Genomic DNA, 26,456 nt, shown 5'->3' on the forward strand with positions numbered 1-26,456 from the left:
GTGAAGAGATTGCTTCAAGAAGGCGTTGCGCGAGTAACAGCCGAACATTGGAACAATTTAATTAGACACTCGGTATCGGAAGAACACAAATTTTGGGAAATTGACAACGTCGTTGACAGAATAATAGATGAAGTACAACCCATAATTATTAATGTGAACGGTGAAAGTGATTCTGATAGCAGCGGTACAGACTAGTTTTTTATGTTTTAAATAATAAAATGTTTTTTTAATTAATATTTTTACCTTTTCAATAATAAATGACTTATTTTAAACATATTTATAGTTTATTTTACATGACGCTGATAAATTTATTACACCTAATTAACCTACTACACTGAAGAAGCGCCTACGGCTAAGATTTAATGTATAACGGTCCTGTGTAGCTCGCTATAAACTTCTCCCACTCTAATCGCCAATGCGCGAAGCAAGTCCATTCTCTCGTTGGATAAGGTATAGATGCTTTATTTGAGACTGTGCAACATTTTGAAAATTCGAAAATTTTTTTCACAAAATTATTCTGCGAAAACTATCAAACCGATTTTAATGAAATTTGATGTGTTGGTTTATTATACTCTAAATTTTTTTTCACCAAAATTAGAATGCCCTCGGAGCAATTAAAAAAAATATCCAAAAAACTTGATTTTTTGACCTTTTTTTTCATCAATTATTGCTATTTTGCAACATCGGTAATAAATTTAAACATTTTCAACTCGCAGTGTATTGTGCAGAGTTCTATTCTAAAACTTTTTTTCCTGTTCAATATTCTTCCAAAATGCATAGGTTCCAAGATATAAATAAAAAACTCAGATAAAATAGGTATTTTTTAAACATTTTTGCAATTTTGATGAAATGCTGCCCGTTCATGAATAAATAGATTTGCTGTACTTTTTACGAAAATTGAATTGATTTTTATTAATTGTTGCATTAGTACTAGTTTTAATGTTTCTTTCAAAAATTTCTGAGCTTCACTTGTTTCTTAATTTGTTTGCGGTTTATATGTATATATCGGAACACGCTTTGTATGATAAGGCAAATTTTAAATAATTGAGAAAATTATTTTTGACAATTCATGCATCAGTGACAAGTAAAAATTAATTTTGATGTCGATCATCTAACAATAGGTTTAGGGGGAAAATTAAAAAAAATTATACCAGATAAAGAAAAACGTCTATCGAAAATTNTCTTTTCGATTACTTTAAAATTATAATTTTTGAAAAAATCTAAATTGCAAATTGATAAATGTAATCTAATTGTTTAAAAATAAAAAATGTGTTAACTTTAAAAATTTACTGTGGCCGTCCTAATCAACCGATTTCAATTTTTCAAAAACCATTAGAAAGGTTGAGTGGTCTTTTCTATTTGAAAAAATATTCAAGTATCTAGATGCTTTATTTGAGACTGTGCAACATTTTGAAAATTCGAAAATTTTGTTCAAAAAATTATTTTGCGAAAACTATCAAACCGATTTTAATGAAATTTGATGTGTTGGTTTATTATACTCTAAATTTTTTTTTTACCAAAATTAGAATGCCCTCGGAGCAATTAAAAAATTATCCAAAAAACTTGATTTTTTTACCTTTTTTTCATCAATTATTGCTATTTTGCAACATCGGTAATAAATTTAAACATTTTTAACTCGCAGTGTATTGTGCAAAGTTCTATTCTAAAACTTTTTTTTCCTGTTCAATATTCTTCCAAAATGCATAGGTTCCAAGATACAAATAAAAAACTCAGATAAAATAGGTATTTTTTAAAACATTTTTGCAATTTTGATGAAATGCTGCCCATTCATGAATAAATAGATTTGCTGTACTTTTTACGAAAATTGAATTGATTTTTATTAATTGTCGCATTAGTACTAGTTTTAATGTTTCTTTCAAAAATTTCTGAGCTTCACTTGTTTCTTAATTTGTTTGCGGTTTATATGTATATATCGGAACACGCTTTGTATGATAAGGCAAATTTTAAATAATTGAGAAAATTATTTTTGACAATTCATGCATCAGTGACAAGTAAAAATTAATTTTGATGTCGATCATCTAACAATAGGTTTAGGGGGAAAATTAAAAAAAATTATACCAGATAAAGAAAAACGTCTATCGAAAAGTGTTTAGACTGAGATTTATAGTCACAAAAAAATTAAATACTTCACTTGAATATTGACTGTCACTGTGAGATTTCAAATCAGCTTTCTTTTTAAAAACTGATAATTTTTCGAAATGCTTAAAATTTACATAATACCTATAAAGGGACTTAAAACAACATATACTTTTTTTTTAATTCACCTTCACTGTATTGGCACGGTAACAAGCTAAATTGCGAAACAATCACTGAGCAAAGAATTTAAATACGTACCACACCTTCCAATATTCTTTTCTATTTTTCTTTAATAGAATACACCAGAAAATTACACTTCACACCAGCCTACTAAGAAATGCGCGGGTCTCAAGTCATCTAGCAATTATATGAATGTAAAATGTTGGTAGCCTATAGGACTGAACAAATGTATCAATTAAGTCAAGGTTATTATTAAGTAACTTTCTTATATAATAAATATATAAACTTTGGGGTATAATAATGTATTCCATATTTCGTCATTTCTCAATACGCCAATGGTTGAAATTTTTAAATATAGGTAATTCAGAAAATAATAATTATGTTTTTTACAACTTTTGTATATTACACTATAAGAAAGGATTTTGGTTAAATCACACAGTAAAATGTAAGGAAATGCATTTTTATAATAAATATTTTGGCATCAAAAAATAAATACGGTAAATCGTCATTATTTCCAATAATAAAACTGAATCTAGGTTTTTATTTATTGTGTTTGTTTACAAAGCATTATTTCAAATTTTACCAGAACATTTGATAGTTAACACCTATATTAAAAGTATCTATTTCAATGTTATACATAGATGCAATACACCTATTTGTAATACTGGTTGCCTATTGGTATTTATCGTGGTGTTGTCGATCTTGGTTTGTAAAATAATAAATTTTTTTGTGATATTGAATGCTCATATAGATTTCCAAAGTTATTTTAAAATAGGTACTTATTCAAGTTAATAAAAATTTAAGAAGATCCATCAATTACTTGATTGTGTCAATTTTTATACAATTTTCACCATTTGCAAATGGAACTATTTTTAAAAATTTAACAGTAATAAAACTTGCGCAAAAGTACAATATCTACCTCTGCAAATAGTTGATATCTGTAGACAGAAATGGGAAGTGAAGTAATGTATTATCTTATTTTAGTTATTTTCAATGTCTGTTACCCGTTTTAGAACCATATCAAATTAATTAACAAATTACTCAATAGTTTGTAGGTGTTATTGAGGCAAATTACTGAAACATCTCCCATGGCACACATTCGTATTCCCTTTATATATGATTATTTATAGTTGATTTCACTTTTACAAGTTATTTGTACAGGTATCCTATAAAGGTAGATACTGTTGTAACACGTAGATAATTTAGTTATATCTTGAATTATTCCGCTTTGCGTAATAGTAAATTCTGTAACATGCTAATTCATAAATAATGCTAATGCACAAATTCTGCTCTTTAATCCTCACCATTTTATAGTGCACAGAGGGAAGACTATTGAAAATTGAAGAAATATGATATACTAATTAGAGACCCTGGTACAAGAAGGGAATAATTGTATAAATTTGAAAAAATAAGATAGGTTTAAAGATTATTATTTTTGTCTAGCACAAATTCGGAAAATATGCATATAATATTCCACCTGTGGGTACACATGTTCGTAAGTGACCCATTTTAAGCATTACGTCAAGAGCGCCGCCGGACGCACCAACCTTCCAGGAAGGGTCTACGGCGGGTTGGCGCCGGCTACTAGATGCGTACTCATATACCTACGACCGACTCCACACACAGGGACTCTCCAAGGAACACTCACCCGGTCAACACGTCTTTTTCTATACAACTTAGTTTTCAATAAAATACTTTATTATTACCGTTGAGAGAGCGTTTTATTCTCGCTGCACAGCGAAAGCAACCCTCACACCAATCTTATGCTTTTGACTTTCATACTTACATTTAGAAAAAAATGACAATTATAGAAAGTTTGATAGATCTATCAATAACAAAACGGAAGATAAGACCCAAACAGTTTTCTATGAGGTCAATGTGTTAGTAACAGATTTTTGTTAATATTGTGGCCATATATAGATCCATCAAATCTCATACCATTGTAATCTTAAGAAACCGTTTAATCTAAATGGGTAGGTGTACAGGTAAAGAGATCAAGGCTTCTAGATATATCCGCATGAAGCATCCAATTGTTTTTCTAGGTACCGTTTTAAAAATTTCCTACAGATTTGGGTCCATATCACCATTTTTTTTTTTAAATATGAAAATCAAAATGATAAGGGCGGTTATGCGAATAACACTCCAAAATTAATGAAAACTGAACAAAGGATAAAGTTATCCCATCTTATAGTCAGCTGCAATAATGTGATAAGTTACATGTCACTTATCTCGTTCCTGCACCACAAAAGTATTGGTTTATCCACTCTCTCAGCAAATGTTACAATTGCTTCAAAAAATGATATGACGGTTATAAATACCAATTAAAAAAAACGTTTTTGTTGGAAAATTTATATATCGTTACTGTTCTCCTCCTATAAAGGTACTTAATCGAATTTTTAAGAAAAAAAAACCAAGACTCAATTTTTAATTTTTATTAAACAGTATACAGAAGAAAACAAAAACAGAACAATAAACAAAAAGAAACTTATTCTACAAACAATAATTAATCTTGGCACAATATCGTTCAAACACTTAAGACAGTAATGTTTTTAAAATATCAATTTATGAAAAAAGATATACTTAGAATAGTTTACAATAAAAAAATGCCCTAGATTTCAGATAGTTGAAATGTTTCAATTTGTTTACAAAATAACACAATGTAAAAATAAAAATTGATTCAGAGTCGGGAATAAAATTTGAAAGCAAAAATTTATGTATTCCATAGTTTTTCCTTAAAACTTATACTTTACTTCAAAAATTTTTAATACCATTTCTTGAAAATATTTTTTTTGCTTAACTTTATTCAATAATGGCTGAGTTAATAGAGAAACAGAAAACGAAAATTATTTTATACTGTGAAGTAACTGACAATGAGACTTGATTAAATTGGTACATTTTTATATTTCCAGTGTTTCAAAAATAAAAATATTACAAGTTTAACTACAACAGCTAAATAGCTTTAGAATTTATAATAAATACAGCTTCCCTTTTGAGCAAATGGTAACAAAAACTATAGATCGGATTTTTTCAAATTATTTAAAGATCTGAGTTTACTTTTTATATTGAAATGAACATGAATTTGAATTAGATCAACTAGGGACCTTGACGATAAATTATTTTATCAGTTAATTGTCAGAAAAAATTCTTATAATTTTGGGACGAAAAATATTTCTAGTCTCAGATACTTTATTTCAATTATAGAAAACTAATCTTTAGTTCATAAATCCTTTTATATTAACATATTTGGTGACCTAACTACTCCAATAAATATTATTCCAAATAACAAATATACTACAACTTAATGTCCTCAGACAAAACGGAATTATTTTATTCAGTAAAATTTGTGTCTATGTATAGGCAAACTATCTACTTCAGCTACAAGTAACGTGCTAAAATTGCAATTCTACTTAAACATATATCACAACAACGGGATAAAGGTGGCTAAACTGAGTTAGGATCAGAAAAAATGGGTTTGTCCGTTGTAGCTTCGATTACAATAGCTTTGGAGCCGAACACTTTCCTCAAGAAGGGTCTCATTGACTCCAGCAGTCGCTGTGTTCTTAGGGCAGAATTCTACAACAAAACAGAAAGGTTAAATGTTGATGTTGATGATGAAATAAGGATGATTTAGACACCGGTAATTGTAAGCTTAAGTTAATCTACCAAGTGAAATGTTATGCATGTAGAAATAGAACCGTTGATCAAATATATGACATTTCCGTTTATTTTATAGTTATTGTGTTAATGACTGGGCTAGATAAGATTTAGATGCAAAATTATAACAATCGCAACATTTACTTCCGAAGAATATTGTGACCTATTAACTAAGTACAGTCCTGTTTTCAGGAATATGTTACATGTATGCGGGAGTAATATCTGATCATATTTCAACTGCCAAGAAATAAAATAATATTTGACAAATTGCTTATCACTTGGGCTCATCGCAGAATAATTATCAATTTTTATTTTACTGCATTTCTTTTTGCAGTTACGAATATGCGATAATAATAGACATTTTCAATAATTTAAATCTTGTAAAACGGTGCATACAAATAATAACCAAAAATCTTGAAACCTATTGAGCACCTCTACAATCGTTCCCGACTTACAAACTACATAAAAGGAGGTGAATAGTTGTGGCACTGAATAGAGTATCGTCCGCTTTATCGTTTCTTTTTTTATAGTTAACAAAAAAAATTGCCAAATTTTAGGTCTTCTATTAACAAAACTATTAGTGAACAAATGTTTATGTAAAGTTTGTTAATTTTCTTTAATTGTTTTCGCCTTTGGAAAAGACAATGTATCCTGTGTTGTATATTATATAAGTGGAAATGAACATATTAAAAATGACTCATTAATACAGTAACAATAAATCAATGAAAATGATAAAGTATGGAATTCTGTTGAAAATATCTTGTAACCAAGAAGAGAGCCATCGGTGGTCAGCGGTTCCAAAAATATATCTTCGTATTATTGTCGGAAATCAGTAGGTATTACAATCGTGTCTGTCGATACAAGTGTTTAACACCCTGTATATAAAGCGTGACCCTAACTCATATTAAATTTATTATAAGTTTTTATAGTTTTTAGAATAATTACTTCAGAAAAAAAATTAGAAATCTAATGCGTTACCATAAGCCAAAATGTAAAAATGTAAATGTTGCACAAGAGTAAACGACATTTATTTTAAAAGATATGTAAAAATTCTATTAAGGAAAGTTGTACAAAATAAAAAGGTATGACCAAATTAAATAGAATATTTTGACTTCAAGTTTGTACTGTAGTATTTGTGGTCTTTCATTGAAAGACACCCAGTAAATAAAGATATTTTTATACAGCTGGAACAATATTTTGTAATAATTCATAATTATATTTAATATTATAAGGCAAAATCCAAATTACTGAATTTATTTATTCTATTTTAGCTCCAATAGTATGTTCGGTACGTTTGTCAGATGATATTGGGTCCATCGATCATTTTTGTGTAACTTTAATACAAAGGTAAGCATATTATATTAGCATTAAATAATATAAATGTTAGAGGAATTTTTATTTACTCTCCGTCGTTGTAATTTTTTTATTTATTGACCGATTTAAGATTTTTTTTGTTTAGATAGATCTCTTGCGAGGTTCGCCAGAAATATTTCGGTAGTACAAAAATTAAATAACTGTTATTAGCAATATTTTTTAAGGAAACAATCCCAACGGATTCTCAGTCAGACTGACCTGAAACACAAATACACCCATTTTTAGTACCACCATAAAATACAGGGTGTTTGTTCCGTAACTGTGATAACATGTAAAAAGTGAATCAAAGTGAAGAAATTGATTTGGAAATATTTTAGGGGGTGGTTATTTTGTTAAAAAAAGTTCATATAACGTAGGTCGAAATATGCTTCGTTTTCGAGATACAGAATAGAGGGATGGATAAATGGGCATTTTTTGGGGTGAATATTTGAATATTTCTACTTGCACCAGTGGCGTTCGTGGGAGAATTCAACAACTTTTTAAATAAAAATAAACGGTACGCCACTGACTTTTTTCCGTTTTGATATTTTTTGGAAATCCGCCATCAATTCTGTATGAAATTGGTATCTTCAATTTTTTTCGTAAGATCCACCGTTTTTGAGGAAAAAAATAAAACATATTTTATTGTAGATTTTGTTAATCTTTTATTTAAGGGTTTCTTTTAATAAAGCTTGGCCAAAGTAAAAATTCAACATTGAAAATAAAAAGCTGATATGGATGTGGATAAAAAATTCTTCGATTTCGAGATACAGGATGTTCAAACCTTTTTGAAATAATTAATAAAAATAAATAAAAAATTAAATTTTAAACACCCCCAGAAATATTTCGCACTTATTTACAAACACCCTGTATACATATTTTGTTAGTATTTATCATGTTCTATTATTTTATAATGTATACACTTCAATGTTCTTATGGATAGAAACCGTTTATTGCGATATAGCAAAGTTGTTTTTCATTAAAATAGTCATTTGCCTGAGAAAAACAATTTTTTTTTCATGTAATATTTCTATTTTAGACAAATTCTTTCATGTTTAAAAAAAAACAGAATATTATCATTCCTAGTTTCTTTTTTGTTTCACTTTAACCTTGGTAGTAAAACTAGCCCCTAAATATTTTTTCCAATGAAAATAACTCGTTGTTTACAGTTAATATAATACTGATAGAATCATTTCTGCAACTATTATTTAATACTGAAGAAACTATTGCCTTAAATTATTTTTTAGTAATTATAATTTTTCCAAAAGTTTTTGCAAAATGTTATAGATAAGGCAGCAGGTTATTTTCACGTATTTATATTTTTTACGTATATAACCCCGCTCTATAAAAAAAAATAACCAAGTGATGATAAGGAAATAGTCCATCGTATTTTTAGACATTGTTATTTTTGTTAAAAAACTCGATAGTAAGAAATTCAATTTGGGTTAAGAGATTAAGGACATTTGACTGTTAACCGCCGATATTTTTTTATCATGACTTTTTAACCTTAGAAAAATAAACAAAGTATCTTCAGTACATGAATACTATTTAGGATAGTTTACGCAATTAACCACATAACCACATTTAGCGTACCGACAAGTGGTAACTCTTTTTTAAAGCAGCTTGTTCGTGGTTCTGCTTAACCTCGAAAGCTAAAAACCGTTGTAAAGGTGAATTTATATAAAAAATTCAGGGTTAAGGTTGTAACTTTAAATATACTTAATTAGCCAATCTTAATCAACATACAATGACAGTGAAACTCGCTTTTTAATTTAACAATTTGTTTATGCTTAATACTCAAGTTAATTATTGTTTCAGCAATTCAACGCTTTATAATTGTTATATTCTATTTCATTACCTTTAGTAACTGACTGATAAAAATATCAAAATAAAATTTGTACAAGGTAGGTCCAAAGACCGTAATTCTCACCTAGGTTACAAATCCTCAGTATTACTTATTTAAACTAGTCCATATCGTATGTCAATGTATTTTGATGATCCGAAAACAATTTTTCACTAGTTGCCTTCCGGTTCCACTTATACAGGGTGTTCCTTGAAAAGTGTAATAGAGGGCATAGAAATGAGCAACTTTTATTAAGCAACCGATGGTCTAAATACTTCTGTTTTCGAGAAAATTTATCAAGAAAATTAACCATAAATGTATGCCGACCCTGTGCATCTTGTGCACGTGTACGACCAGAATGATTCGGACCCACTACATGCGTGAAGCGCTTCTTTAGTTGGCTGACGTTTCAGTGACTTCCACAATCAAGCAAATCTGATGGTAGGTCAACAGTCAGTATGTCTTATGTTCTTTAGTTGTCTGTTATTTAGCGCATAAAATGGTTTCTGATCAAGAACTAGCAGATATGGTGTTATTGTACGGAGAATGTCAGTACAGTTACTTGTCTTTTGTATGCGGTCCGTTACCATAACAGACGACAATCTAACAGTAGAACAGTGCAAAAGGCAGTTCAAAGGTTACGAGATGTCGGGATTGTCCACCTGACAGATCAAGGATGAGAAAGGCCGCAACATGTTTTCGACAATGAAAAAAACATCATAAACCTCATTGAGGAAGATCCGAGAAGCAGAACTACAATTATTACACCCCTATCTTGTACAAAGGGTTCAGGCACTAAATAACAATGATTTTCAGTTCAATTTTACCAGTAGTTTAAATAAATAAACCTTTATATGAATTTTGTTTTCAACTTAAAAAGTGATGTTTTAGACGACCAGTTGCTTAATAAATGTTGCTCATTTTCCTGCCCTCTATCACCTTTTTCAAGGAACCCACTTATTTCAGAAACACCCTGTATAAGTATTTTGATCATTCAATAAAATAAATTTGAACTACTATGCCCAAGTGTTTGAGTGATATGATCAAGAAGACCAGAAGCGATTGATGATGAAAGAATGAACATCAGTTCTTCTTCGGATAATGTTCCTGTTAGAGCAACGATAATGATCAAGCGGAAATGGAAGAGAGTGTAATTAAAACAGAAGAAGGTGAAACAGAAGGAAGGGAGGACGAATACGTACCAGCAGGTGAAGCAAAACGTTCAGATCTAGGTATATAATCAGGAAGAGTTGAATGATCTGATTAGAAACAGGTAAGGCTGCGGAATTATCGAATCGAAGATTGGTAGTATCAGGAACGAAATTAACTTTTTACAGGACCTGAGAATCGAAGTTTCCATAGTTCTTCAATAAAGAAGACGATGGCCCTTTGATGTACTCTACAGATGTTTACTGTTTGATGAATAAATTGAAACCTAACGTTGACAAATCCGAAGAGTGGACATTGTTCATAGACTCAAAACAGCTTGAAAGCGGTACAATTAATTGCCAAATGGAAATAAATGCACCTGTAATCCCAATGCCCACTCAATCATATTAAGAGAAAGTTATAAAAACATGAGATACGCTCTGCAGAAAATTGAATGTATAGAAGCAAGTTCTTTTCATTTTGGACAGGGAAGCAATCACTACAAAAATAAACAATATTCGACAAGAGAAACACTCCCAGGAAGTCACTCATCATTCTTTGATTGATTCTTCGAAAATGCTGCTTGTCAAGGCTTTAAATAAAAACCGAAATTGTCTCCAAACTTAACTAGTCATTTTCTGAATTTAAGTAACACAAAATTGAAAAAGATATATTCGGCGGACTTCAGATCTGGAAAATATTTGCTATGAACATTTCACAATAACAATGACAGATATTGACAGAGCGGCATGCTTGAATTTTTGGCAATGTCTTCCATAATTTCTAAGGGAAGACGAATTAGTGTTTAGTACATTAAAATGCATAAGAATAAGGCTTTATCCGGTCCAAATAAATTATTTCAAAACATTACTAATGTCTATTAGCTGACTTTTCTATGATTTTTCGGAATTTTTAGTCAAATCCTGTGTATGTTGGAAAACTAACGACGGATTTGAAATCATCGCGCTAAAGTAAGTGTCTCCAGGTCAGCCCACTTTTTTATTTCGTGTGTCTGTGTAATCAATCCTATAATAGTTATTACTGTAATTATTACAGGAAACTAAGTTAACAACAATGCGCGCTCCAATTTTTTTATGCAATTAGATACCGAAAGCATCGGTAGTGACATTGCTACGCGATGACAGATCAATTGTGAAGCTTTACTTTGTGGATAGAAATAGTTTGCTTTTTAATTAGTACATTTGTACAGTTATAAAATTCTACTTACAATCATGAAATCTCCTACAGTGGTAGATAAGTTGGTTACCAACGTGAAAGAAGACCCAAAAAGTTGCCCTGGAATATCCAATGAGACTGGTTTTCCTGGTTCAAAAATGACAATGTCTTCAGTCGTAGTAGGACCTTTTGGGGTAGTCGTTATTTCCCAGGCAAAACCTTTGGAATGAGGACCCTGAAAAAGTAACGTTACTCGGTTAATAATAAGACCTACTAGTACAATTTAATTGAAATAGATAAGGGAAAATAAGACAGAAAGAATGATAGGAAGAGAAAACGCAGTCTCTGAAAAAATTGTTAGTACACCTCGTCATGATAGAGCTATTAGTTAGCATTTGTATAAATCAAGTAGGTCACGATCGTGCAGTTATGTAATTTTAGATAAATATCCCCTTTCAGAATAAATTTAGATGTAATGTAAGATATTTTCTTTGTATATAAAATGTAGTAGTGATTTTCTTTTATGATGTTATGATGTTTATGATTATGACGATAAATGTCCAGTACTTGAAATAATTATAAGCATTTAAATATAGAAAACCGAGTTCAAACAAATTCTGATAATCGAAGCAAAAAATGTAAGTATCTGTTTTCTTTTCGACCATTAATCACTCACTGATATCTAAGAACTGAACGAAAATAAAGACGAAGAAAACTAACAACTCGCTTTATCTAGAAGTTGGATTGAACCTTTGGTAGCATCATCAAAAAAATGATGATTGGTTACCTAACCTTAAAAAATTTTGAGTTATGCAATAATATACCTAATATTGCAAGAAATCATGCGGATGTGCCAGAAACATTGGGATTAAGAAAGACGATATATACCAATTTGCCTATACAAAACTCAAGGCCTACTGATATACAGGATGTCCTAGAAATAAGTAGTTACCAATATTTTAACCACGCATTTAAACAAATGCAATAACTTTTGTCTTGAGATTTTATATCAAAAATCTCTTAATTTTTGTTGATCTTGACTGGTACCAGTAAAAATGCTTAATTAAGTTAATAAAAAGAAAGAAGCAAAGCACAAAAAATGAGAATTAGTGCTAGTTTTTATGCTAAATAAAGCAAATAAAAGCATAATAAAATTTTTTTTTTACTATTTAAGAAATATATTGCAGGTAAATCAAAACGTGTTCCAAATAAAATATCTCTAGATAAAAAAGTTTTAGACACGTTGTTTCGTAGTACCACCTTAAGTGACTGTATATATGTATAGCTAAGATGATCTAAATCATGTTATTTCTAGGACACTCTTTAGAAGTAATATGATCTTCAGATATAGGAGACGGAAAATGAGCCTGCTAAAACGAGAAGATGGTAATGAAACATTGAATAAGATACTAAAAATTTTCGAAAAATGTTCAGGAAATTATACAAAATAAAACGAACAAAGATAACGAGAAAAACAATGAAATTGAAAGAACTCAAACAAACAAAAAAGGCACTAGCACAAAATTATTATTTTGTTTTTTTGACATAGTTTACGCAATTTTTTAGAAATACAAATGCCTACATTATAGATTATTTTTTTAGCCATGTACAATCGTTCCCCAAACTGTCAAATTTCTGCGCAAAAATGATTGTTATTAATAGCATGAGGACACCTTGTATAGGTCTAACAATAAAATCAACAACTATATTTCTAATAATTTCTTAGCATGGACATCGTGTATAAGTTGGCCCACTTAAAACTAAAAAGGAATTATAGGGAAAACAGACTTCATTAAGTTGTAAATCAAATAGGTATATAAGCACTGCCAAATGCTGTAGTAAGTGGTCTTATAGCGAAAGGCAATGGAAGTATGTACAAAGGAAATGGAGTATATAAGACAACTTCAAAGAGAAACAAAAGACATTGGATGGGATACCTTAAAAAATGATGCAAAAATAAAAAAAAACAAAAAATTTGTTCTACAGCTATATGGACGAACTAAGTAAATAAGACATGCAATTTTCCATAAACCGTAAAAATAAATTGAAAATTATTGTTATAATAAATGATATTCATATTTTTTATGTTGGGCAGCAGAAATATAAAAAGAAAAATAGTTCCGACTACTAAAATACATTAAAATCTACTGACCCCTTTCTAAATGGCGAAGTTGCACAAAAATGTGATTTGACACGAGTATTTCATGCCATTAAATGATATAGTTACATAATACTTGCAACCAGATATAAACTTGAAAAAAATGTAGTAAATCTTTAAGATAAATGTAACTACAACGGTTTTTACAATTTTTTAAGTCAAGGTCTATCATATGAAAATTTATGATGGTGTCAAAGAACTGTTTTGAAGGTCTCAAACCGTAATATTTTAATTAAGTAATAAAGATTGTCGATACTGTGAAGGTGTTTCTTCATGTGGAATGAATACCTAATAAACGCGAAACCAAAAAATTAAAATTTTGCAGAGTATTAAGAAATATTAAGCCAGTAACACGCAAGTTTCTGAGACACATATCATACATACTTGTATCTGTTACTGCTTGTATAAAGTGTTCGATTTAGTTCAATTTTTTCCTAACGCGAACAAAGCAAGACCTTTGTGTCGCAATGCATTTTTTGTTAAAAATAGAAAGAGCAGGAACTATTCTCTAGAATTAATCATAATTTTTTGTCAATCACTTTTATTTCATTCTCCTTGATATCAAGTTTCCTTTCCGTTCACTCACATTTTTATCATACTTCTTTTGATAATATTCGAAATATTGTAATTAAGTGATTGTTTGCAATATTTTTCTGTAACTTAATTAAACCTACTCGACAGCAGGAATTGCTCGATTTTTGTAATGCAGCGACTGATATCCGTTCCCTAATCAAAGGAAAAAAACATACAAATAAATACGAAATATATTAAATTATTGTTTTATTAACCATATGTACAAAAAACTACATCACTATATAAAAATTTACAATCAATTTATTTACAAAATTGTTTAGTTACACAAAAATATTACAAACAATACCACTGCATAAATTTTTAACAAAATGGCATAAACGACAACAAACAAGAAATAAAATTAATAAATTGAAAGGTATTCAAGATGGTCCTACTTTTTGTTTGAAGATGTTGCAAAATAAAGGGTCACGACGGAATTGACAGATTACAACAAACGTAAAATGATATATTGTAAAGTGAAAGTAAATATCAAGTGGTCCTAAATATGGATAATTGCTTAAGAGAAGACACATGGAAACAAGTTTCTGAATAAATTGAGCAATAAAGCCGTCATCGGCTATAAATGACTAAAAATGAAATGAAATGTTATGGTGCTTATAAAATAAAAGTTAGTCCTGAATATATTCACACTTACGTATTACTTTTTGAGTATTATGCGATGACTAGAATCTTACTAATCTGCAAAAATATTTAACATAGTAATTTTAAAAGTCAAACAACCATGTTCGACTAGTAACTTTTGTTACGTAACTACTAAAACTTTCTTGTTGTAATCTGTTGCATTCCTCTTCTAAATAATAAATAGAATTTGATATTTTCCGCCAAAGTTTTGCAAAGCAGCTTAGTATACATTAAGATATGAAAAATGAATAATAAAAAAATTGAGCAAATTTTCTTTGATTCTAATAAGAAGCAATCTCCACACCACTACTTATAACTGAAACATTTTCCATACCCGAAGATATAAATATATGGCATATACCAAGCTGCTTTACGATCAAAGACTGAAAGCACCAATAACTCCTCTAGGTTTTAAAGTGAAAGTCCCCTTCCCTAAACTGCACTACCGTGACCTCCGTGGCCTGCTCCGCCGCTCACGAGGGCCCCAAAGTTGAAGCCTTTGTGGGCCCCGCTGGAGCTAGCCGCGCCAAGTTTATTGGTTACGATGGACAGTATAGGACCAGCAGCCTGGAGTTTCTGACCAATTACCCCTGAAATGATTCCGGAAAGAGACACCACGGGATCCGCGGGAGGGACAATGTGATGAGCAGCGTTTTTGGCGATGTTGGTCTTGTCCAACTGGTCTACCAAATAGGTCTTGTGGTCGATGAAGGAGTTTATTTTCTGTGGAGGCAATTAGTTAGTGATTTATGATATCATGAGACTTTGGTTAGATCATTTCCTATCCTGGTTCTTTATTATGTAAAATACCTAATGAAACTACACATGAAGACATCATGAAAGGCTTCTACTTACAATCTTGAACATAGCGTTAATCTCAATAACATGCACATTAAATAACATTCACCAGAAGGGCATTCCAATATTGATATCGATGAAGATGAGAATAGAATAGTACCTTATTTTAGACTCTACAAAAATATCTGGAAATATTGCTATTATACAATCAAAAGATATCTTGGATACCTTAGTAGGTACCTGACAATATATATTTTTTTTAAAGTTGTACCTAATAAAAATTATTTAAGCGTATGAAACTGGATTTTGAAACAAAATTGTCGTATATTTTATGCTTGCAAAATCTAATAATGACAACTATCTGGTAAAACAGATAGTTTTGAAGAGTAAGAGCAATAAAACTCACTTTTCACTATTTAAGATCGAACTACTACTGAATATAATTAGGTACTGGTCTCTGTATTGTTTATATTAGTAATAGTGGGAAATACATGTACACATATTATTGTTATTCGAATTATTCGAATGAAAATAACTGAAGACTTCTTATATTGATTATTTGTATATGAGTTTTTGCAATCACATTTTAACAATAGAAAGAAATTAAATGGTATACAACCGTCAAAATGGAAAAACTGCTGCTAAATAATAATGTAATGTATATAAACAGGATTTTGTAAGTATACAGTTACCCATGGATGAAATTTAAAAGAAATGAAAGTGGAACATTTTATTTTTTGGAACAGATGTAGTTTTAAGTGAAGCTACATATACAGGGTGTTCTCGGCCAAAAAATAATTAGAAATAAACAAGTAGTAGCTGATTTTATTGTTAAAGTTCAAAAATATACTGTCAAATAACGCATAAACAGTTGTTTTCCGACATTTGACATGTACAAAGATAATCTTAATTTTGACATCTTGTTGAGTAATAGGTTAACTATTGGTGACAATTTTGTTGAGAGACAAAATTACTAGGAATGTACGAAATTTGATGATAATCGGTAAAGATTTAACAATATAAAGACCGTATTAAAAAAATATCAATTATTTTCAAATTTGGCATTGATATACAAATTTTGATTTCTTTTAAATCTTACTCCTTCAAAATTTTTCGATATCATACGAATACGGTATTAGAAAATAATTATTTTGTTCCTGATAAAGGATAATTTTTTGAGAAATAAAATTGCGATACAAATTAGTTGTTTGTGTATTTCTTAATGAGCATATTGTATTATTAAGCTCTAAAAATAAATCTGGCCAATATATTTCTAATAATTTGTCAACGGAAGTTACCCTGTATAAGTCAACTCGCTTAAAAATTCACTTTTGTATATTTCACACAAGCGGATTTTTTTTAGTCGACTTTGTTCTGCAAAAAAGGAAGGTTTTCTCTTTCTTCAAATCCATCCTAAACTCACTATATACATACATACAATGTAAAACGCATTTTAATTAATTTAATGCAAATCTATTTGATTTTTTAACTTTATTAAATATTTTAAATTCGTACTTTTAAAGATAGATTTTAAATTATTATTTTACCACATTGTAAAATTATAATTATTTCACTAAGATATATTATTTTTATTGCAAGAAATTAGTTTTGCTTCTATTTTATCTTACACAAAACTCTACGTGAATATTTACTATCCACTTATATTTAGAAGAAATAATTATGGTTTTAGAACATCTTAGAATATTACTTAAGATGTAGAAAACCCATTAGTTTGCGCAACTAAAGTATATTCAACGACATTTAAACATGTATTTCAGGTGTTTTTGAAAGTCGAAACTGTAGATAATAAATGATTATGTTATAACGTGCTGGCTGCTGGCTCTCCCGATTACAAGGCATAGTCGACTCCATAAAACAATAATAGAGCTATTTCTACGATTATTAGACAAAGAGAACACGATATTTTTCAGTTTTCACCACTGGAGTGGTCCAAGTCCTCTCTTAAAAATACTCACAACAGCAACAACACGTTATTTATGAGTTTTGTAATCAAATGGCGACCAGCACTATACAAAGTGTCCATGAAATCAGCGCCAACATTTTAATGACGTGTTTAACTCATCGAAAGCAACATATTTTATCTAATTAATTCGAAAACTAACGTTTTTCTGCGATATTTTATAATCATAAAATTTTGATTGCTCCAGGGGGGGGGGGTAATAAACCTGTAAAAATGCTAAGATGTTTTCAAAAAAAATGAACGTTGCTTTTGATGATTTACATGCGTGGTTAAATTTTTGGCATTTAATGGTAGATTACTGGGGAGATCAAAATAATATGATTGAGTCAAATATACTTTAACGAAATGTATATACAGGATGTGAAAGTATAAAGAAAAACAATATTTTACAAATTATTTCACTAATCAACTTGAAAATTGTCTGTTTTTTAGAGAGAGAAATTGAAAAATAGTTTTCACCATATACTGGTGGAATAAAATATTTTCCTTCACGTAATGGATAAATGGGGTAACAGTGATAATTACTTAATTTTGAACAATAATGATAAACTAGTTGAAAGCAAAGAAACCCGAGAGTTTTCGAGATAAAATCTAATCTTTCTTTCATTACATGTTGAACAGAAACAGGGCCGTAAGGTATCAAATAAGCTGCAAATTTTATTAAAAGCAATTTTATTATTGTTACTTTTATGAGCGCTTTTGACAGTTAAATTGATTTTTTGTCTTTGATATCCCATTTTGTTTGTTTTTGTTACCCAACGCATGTTTAGAATGAATCTGTCTCCCAAAGTCTGAACTATACGTAATAATTTTTTTAGTTTGAAATGAATAGTCTTTTTGAAGTTCTGGCCCCAGAAAACTAAAATTTGCAATTTGATTGATGAAATAGTTTTCCTGGTATTGCTACCATTCATTTATTTTTTTTATTCAACACCCTGTAAATTGAAAAGAGGCAACAATTATCGTCTCATTCTTAATTAAACTGCCTACATACCTCTTCCATTTTGTTAGAACCTTTAACGTTACAAAACATAGCATTAAACATGCTTGCATTAATACGCTGAGGTGTTTTTATTAATTAATTAATTTATTTGATATCTCATACTCACATTAAACACAAATCCTAGTACAGCATTTTTCACTCCCGTTACTACTTCGACTTTCCTTTTTTCTCTGTTTATGGTGTTAGCCATGAATTCCTGAAATAAAGGGACAGTGAAATAATGCATATGGACCCATTTACCACTTCTTCAGATCATCCGTGTCTTCAAAAATAAACGAAATTGTTAGGTGCTACTTTGATTTAAATTCCTTCTAGGTGCACTTTTAAAAGGAATTATTTACTTTTTTGAAAACAGTATTTATAATTTATAAGTATCTGTCTACTTTGTTTTAATAAACATTTTTCCACTTCTATTATTTTATTATTTACAATGAATATTATTGGATTTCATTACTTTTTTCATCTAAATTTTGTTGTGCGAAATAGATTTTTTTTCTCTCCGCCCCCGTAGAGCTTGTTACGCCACTGTGTCCGGCTAAATATAAAAGTAACGAAAGGTGATGCGAGATGAAAGTTAAAGTTCGGACATTTGCCGTAGAAAGCAAAACTTGTTGAAAGAGAAATTCTTATACTGTTAAGTTTGTGTGAATTTACTTTCTTCAAACTGATTCAAAAAAATTAATAGGAACGCAAATAAAACCATTAAAGTGATTTCTCAAAAGTTTATTTATCGATCAGGTTTTTCACGGCAAAACAGCTTAATGATCAATAATAAATATTTTATTAATAGTTTAGTATTAGTTATGTACGCATTCATATCTAAAATTCACATTTATAATCAAATACCGTTGCAACAATGGTTTAATGTAGGTATAACAAATTAATTTCCAAAGAAATTTTAGAGAGTGAGATATCGCAGCTTATTTAATGCTAATAATAAATGCGTGCGTATATTAAGAGGAGATTATGCAATAAGACAAATTAGCAATGGTACTAAAAACTGTAATTTGTAATCGTCAACAAAACGATTATTTTCCGACAAAATTGAGGACAGTTCGATACTATGTTCATTTATTTTCATTATAAAACAATAAAGCTCACATACAGGTTGTTCAACATTATACGTAGCAAACAAAACAAGAATAATGAAATGAATTTGAATAAAATTGGTTTATATAAATCAAATTTTCAGTAATTTTACATAATTTAAAATGGAAAAGCAGGTCTTGTTATCGAATAGTTAAACTTTAAGCGAACCTGGTAAATGTACCGACCATATTAAAAACAACGGTGTTCCAATATATCCTTTAAACCATTGCAACATGGCTATTAACATATTGACCGTTAACATATGAAGTAATAAGCTACGTGTTTTAACTTTTTATAAGCAGGTAATTGACTCCATATCTTCGTCTCCTTAATGGTTCTGGGAGATTATTATTCATCTCAAACAACAAATAAAATATTGAAGATTTAAAACAAAGTATCTATAAATAGATTGAAAACAATGAAATATTTAAACACATTTTGCAAAAATAATATAAAATACAGTAGAATATTATATGTATAAAGAATAATTGTAAAAATGTACGTATTTATTAAAATTTCTGCCAAATGATTTCAACTCTTTTATTTTAGTTTTAGTACTTTGCATATGAATAATTTATATCAGAAAATTGTGTCATTATATAAATTATCATATTCTTTTGTCAATTATATAATACGTGCATTGGTTTATAAAGGTTTATGTGTACAATAGTACAATGCAAGGTCATACTATTTGGTGTTAAATTCTAATGTGGAAATTAAAATTTGGCATCGATCTCTAGCGCATCTCCAATATCTCAGAAATAATATTTCTATATTATTCCGAATATGTCAGGCTTTCTATCATTTTTATGTTTAATATTGAGGCTCTTAAGTTGCTTTGGGAAATTAAAAATAATATTTTTTAATGTCAAATAACTCCGAACTTATTTCAAGAATTCAAAAACTTGTCAATTTCATGGATGTCGTGATTTCCGATTTAATAGAAAATTGTATTCTTTAACTGGTAGCTTGGCTATGTGCCAATAAAACAGGTTATTGTCAAATTTTCGTCAAATTAAATTTTACTAAATTTGTATTTTATCATAAAATGTGACTACTCATGATTGTATATTTCACTTAATCATAGATACGGTAAAAGTATGTGGTTTAGTGGCTTTTAATTAATGTATCTTTTTACTTTTACAATTCTGAATAAACCACAAAAATAATTAATAAATCAAGAAAACATTATTTAACAAAAACAAGTAAACTCAGCAAATCTCTTTTATTATTATTGCCTTGGAAGTAGACTGTACCAGTCAAGTAGAATACATTATTTCAAGTGTAAAAATTAAATTAATATTCAAAGTAATTAAAAGTACTCAAGGTTTAATTGTTGTATACAGAATTTCACATCGCACTTGAGGTTCTTTGAAAAGAAATCTACGGATGAATTTGCTGTACCGGTGGACTTTAAGTATTCATAAAACAGCCATAATCCTGTAATAATATCCTTATAATGCAAATGTAATGCATAGAGAAAAAGTTCCTGGTTGTGAGAAACGAATAGGAAATTCTCATCAAATGGGGTCCGTATTACGAATGAAAATTGAATGAGCTGTGAAGGCTATAATTCATGAATTCACACTAATTTGACAGATAAAACAGTTCAAAAAAACAGATCCAGTGCTTAAGAAAATTCTTTTGTGTTGCAGAAAATCGACAAATTCGACTTTAGTGCGTTTCTGCACCTTTTAGTTCAAAACTGACCAATTTATTCACCATTGGCCCACAGCTTCCTGTATTTCTTGGTCTATTTTACTACATATAAAAGTACAACACTTTCCGAGAATTGTATAAAAAGCAATGCACTATTTACAATCGAATCGATCGTGGGTGTTTATTGGTCCACTTCAAGTAAACGTCAAAAATAACTTTTGTTTTACGAATAGAAGGCTAGAGTTACTTTCGTTTTTCAAGGGGAAATCTACTTGTCACTAGGTGGATAATATGAAAGACAATTAGCAAGCAAATAACTATTCAAATTGTATCTCTGTACGAACAGCAATTAAATTTAATGCACATTTATGCAATGTTTCACAAACTACAGTTACCATTACATTTAGCTGAATAAATAATTAAGAAAATTCAAGCTTTTCCATAACGAACCACGTGTGGGGAATGTACGTAAGAGAAAATAGACACTGATACATTTACTTTGATTGGTGCAGCGTAAACGACCATATAAGGAATTTCTATTTGGAAACACGAAATTCTGATACATTCTTGCCAAGTTGGTTTGTTGATACAAGAACATTCGTTATTCTAAAATGAACATAACTCATCTGTAATTTAAGATATATTTATATATTTACAAACACATATATAAATCATAAATTAACATAAATACGAATTGGTGTAGCCCTAGTTTTAAACTTATAATAATTAAATTAACAGAGATAAAAACTAGAATGAAACAGTTCCATCGCGATTCCTCAATTATCATATTTATTGGGTGACCTTTACATTTCATTCAACATATTCTAAAATCCAGTTGCTGGTAACGGTTCTGTTTGTAACAACACAACAACTCGAAGAAAGTTGATAATTTCACACGATTATCTAACCGAGTAGAATAGAAGTGATGATGTGAGACTCGTAACAAGAACAGCTAGATTTACTTTCGTCGAAATATATTACGTTTTTATTAAAAATTCGATGGAAATGTCAATTAGAAATTTAAGAAATATGAAAGTTTCGGGCGGGCAGCTCGCGGGATTTTGAAAGTGAAAGTAGAGACATTAGCGGCGAATTTACTTTTCGTGTTTCCAAATTTAGTGCCTGTTATTGTCAATTTAATGTGTTAACAAAATATTTTATTGTAATTAATAAATAGCGGTACTTACTTCTACATGAGGGTCTATATGGGGATGAGCTGCTTCTCTTTTAGCAATGGTTCTACTTTCTGCTACGCCACAAATGGCAGCTAGAGAAATTAGAGCAGTTATTGACCAAAAAACCTGCCTCATTTTGCTGGAAAAAGAAAAACAAGTTAGAAACTTAACCAGTCCACACTTCTTACTATTTCAGTTATTATATGTACACTAGCAGTATTAATTAAGTCACAGTACCTAGTACTGTGAGGACAGCATAAATCGCAAGTAAAGAAAATAAGAGTGAGACTTTGTTAATATATTCTCTAATTGTTATATAAAAAAAGAACAGGTTAGCAATTATCAAGTGTAGTGAAAGGTTTTGTTAAGGTAATATAAATATACTAGTTCAGGTAATTTTAAAAAATTATCATTGATGGTCTCCGGCTTAGCAGAGACATTTCCGTGAAACCAAATTTTCATTGAAGAATTGTCGGCGCACACACCAAAAACAAAATTAACCAAGGCACTACTGCAATTGTAACGAGCACGTTTCAGCGGAATTAAAAAATGGCGTCGGGCATGTAAACAATAAAAAAATAACAAAACTTCTTACACTATCCTGCGTCGAGTCTTAACTAAGGAGTGAATGTGATAATCTGCTTAAATTCTTCTTATTTCTAAGCGCGTATGTAGGTCGTAAATGGTCGAGACTTGACGAAGAGTGCACCGAGGGGAAACCAACGAGGTCAAGGAGGGTATGGCGCGCTGATATGGGGTACTGCCTCTTAAAATTCGTGCTCCCCAATTCGGCATGGATGCAGTATTATATAATTTTTGGAACTTGAACTTGGGTTTTGATCATCGTTTGTTCTGGGGTGGGACGGGGGTTAGGGAGGAGAATAATAATAAAGAAGTATACAACGTGAACCCCCTCTGATATGCTTAGGTTATTTGGTCAAGGAAAAAAAAATATTTCGAGACGGAAAGACACGTTTTAAAATTAGCGTGATGCATAGATGTGTATTTTTTTAAATGGACACCATGACTTTTTTTGTTACAATTGCCGCATGCTTAATTTCTAGATACAATATTAAATTCATAAAAATAATAGTCCAGACGGTATCTGTTTCAAAAAGCCATATTTGGGTGAATCGTATATCCACGGAGATTTTTGGCTTTTTGGCTTTCAAATATCACTAGAAATTAAAATTTTTCTATGCGCAAAAAAAACAACGTAGGTTTAACTTTTGTCGGCACAATATGTTATAAAAATTCGAAAAATGTCATATTTTTCTTCCTATTTGATTATGTATCTTTTCAAGAGTTGAATTTAGAGAGGAGGAAAAAAATGTTTGAAATTAATTTTTTTTTACAAAACATGACTAGTTACAAATCGAATGAATCATGATTTTTATGGTAAAAAGCGAAAAAAATCGCAAAAATGTGGTTAAAAAAACAACACTTTTTAGGGAATTTTTTTGGGGTCTTTAAATTGGGTATAGGACCTTCATACCTGGCTCAAGAAAACTTCATGTTATGTAGAACCATCACACCAAATTTCATCAAAATCGGTTAGACAGATTTTGCATAATAATTTTGCAATCCAGATTTTGAAAAAAAAAAATTGTAAATTTTCAGAATTTTGCACAGCAAAAACCAAGGCCCTTAGATACTTGAAAATTTAATCACATATAGAAGGGCTCTCAAGCTTTCAAACGCTTTTCGAAAAATTCGAATCCGTTAATTAGGAGAGCTCTGACGCTTGTTTAAACATTGGTCGAATTTTTGTACTTATAAACAATTAGAATAACTGTGAATATTCAATCAAATTAAATTTTTTAAAGCNGCCAAAAAGCCAAAAATCTCCGTGTATATACGATTCACCCAAACCAAAACAGATACCGCCTAGTCTATAATATCTTTATCGCTCCTCACTTACGGAACAATAATTATACTACTACTACTAACAAAACAATCAGAAGAAAGATAAACATGCAGAGAGATTTTAAAAAGTTTCATATTAACGAAAGATCCTATCCTGATCTTGTAATTGTGTGCAGCAATCAATTTTTTTTTTAAATCATCAAAATGAATGTCACGTGAGTGATATAATTTATTAAAGTTACAGAATAATGTACAGGGTGATACTTTAAATACAAATACTGCAAGACTAGATTCATTACAAAAAAATAAGTAGGGTTTGCTTTACATACTTTTTTTCTGCGGGATTCGGTATTCGAGATACAGTGTTAAAGTTTACAAAGAAATTAAATTTCTTCTGCCATATCTTCATAATGCGCTGATGGAATTGAATGAAATTTACCTTTTATTGAATGTAATATTAAACTTGTGACTTTAACCAGTGGCGTGCTACTGGAGATGCCACCCCATTTCCTTAAGAAACAAATACGCCGCTGGTGATTTTTTGTAGAAGTAATGTTACATTAAATGAATGTTGTTTTTAAATAGTAGCAGCCGTTTGGGATATATTTGGGCTTGTTTTTGCGTTTTATTGAATTTTCCTTTTCCTAATAATTTAATCCGTTTATTTGATGAAAACCTCTTTGTTTTAACCAGTAACCCAAGAAAAGAATACACCACCGGCGGTTTTTATAGAAATAATATTATTTGTGAAAAAAATATCAAACTAAATAATAAAATAACTTTGGTATACAACAATTGTTCAAAACGAAGTCCTTCCGCATCGATATACCTACTTTTGACATCTTATAATCTATTTTCCCTGAGGAGATTACAATTTTTCTCTATTTGTGTCTTGTTCATAAGTCCAACAAGGACTACGGCTTTAGGAATAAATAAACAAAGCTGGGTATAATACTAAAACGACATCATCGTAAAGCTTACTAATTGATAATGCAGACAAAATAATAAATTTTTGCAGATGGATTTTAAACAAAAATGAGTATGTGGACTAAATTTGCGCATGATGATTGGCAGATAAGTAATTATCTCCTAAACGGCTGCTACTATTAAAAAATATCAAGAATCACTTTTGTTTCATTTAACGTCACAGTACCTGAATTTAACATTATTTCTACAAAAAACTGCCAGTGGCGTATTTTTTGCTTGGGAAAACGGAGCGGCACCTTCAGCAGCACTGGTTAATGCCACGAGATTAATATTACATTCAATAAAAGGTCTAATTAAGCGAATATGCTGTAGTAAATTTCTTTCATTCAAATCGTCCAGCGCAATATGAAAGTATGAGCGAAAAAAATATTTTTTAGGAAACTAGAACACCCTGTATCCCAGTTTATAGAGCAAACTCTACATATTTTTTAGCAACTTATATATTCCTGCAATTTCTGTATTTAAAGTAAATACACTTTGTATATAAAACATATTTCAAATAAAGATTTGTTCTTGAAATGTTAAGAAAAAATGTGTATACATTTTGTATACATTTTGAATAGTTTCTGGGTATATTAAACCGAATTTGTGACAGAAGAATGGATCAAACAATATTATGTAGGTGGTGAAGAACATTATCTTCTTAGGTAAAAGCTNGTCCTATACCCAATTTAAATACCCCAAAAAAATTCCCTAAAAAGTATTGCTTTTAACCCCAGTTTTGGGATTGTTTCGACTTTTACCATAATAATCATGATTCATTCGATTCGTAACTACTCATGTTTTGTAAAAAATTTAATTACATACATTTTTCTCCTCTTCCATTTTCGCCTAAAATCAACTCTTGAAAAAATACATAATTAAATAGGAAGAAAAATATGACATTTTTCGAATTTTTATAACATATTGTGCTGCGAAAAGTTAAGCCCACGTTTTTTTTAGGCGCATAGAAAAATTTCACTTCTAGTGATATTTAAAAGCCAAAAAGCCAAAACTCTCCGTGTATATACGATTCACCTAAACCAAAACAGATACCGCCTAGTCCATAATATCTTTATCGCTCCTCACTTACG

At 30.0% G+C, this 26,456-nt stretch overlaps 2 protein-coding genes across 2 annotated transcripts in view; both read right to left on the bottom strand.

Annotated features, from left to right (window-relative positions):
* Positions 1 to 2,454, bottom strand: part of LOC108903650 — a 28,772-nt gene extending 26,318 nt beyond the window's left edge. The window contains exon 1 of the mRNA XM_023455432.1: positions 2,356 to 2,454. The gene's annotated coding sequence lies outside the window, so the exon portion shown is untranslated. The remainder of the gene's footprint in view (positions 1 to 2,355) is intronic.
* Positions 2,455 to 4,999: 2,545 nt separating this feature from the next.
* LOC108903664 lies at positions 5,000 to 22,823 on the bottom strand. Its single transcript, XM_018705915.2, has 5 exons — positions 22,768 to 22,823; positions 22,543 to 22,669; positions 18,714 to 18,803; positions 11,505 to 11,687; positions 5,000 to 5,850 (listed from the first exon to the last, which is right to left on the bottom strand). The coding sequence occupies exons 2-5, from the start codon at positions 22,663 to 22,665 to the stop codon at positions 5,719 to 5,721; spliced, it is 528 nt and encodes a 175-aa protein (XP_018561431.1). The 5' UTR covers positions 22,666 to 22,669; positions 22,768 to 22,823; the 3' UTR covers positions 5,000 to 5,718.
* Between the last annotated feature and the right edge of the window lie 3,633 nt (positions 22,824 to 26,456).

Source organism: Anoplophora glabripennis, unplaced genomic scaffold, assembly GCF_000390285.2.
Source record: "Anoplophora glabripennis isolate ALB-LARVAE unplaced genomic scaffold, Agla_2.0 scaffold56, whole genome shotgun sequence".
Lineage (NCBI taxonomy): Eukaryota > Metazoa > Arthropoda > Insecta > Coleoptera > Cerambycidae > Anoplophora > Anoplophora glabripennis.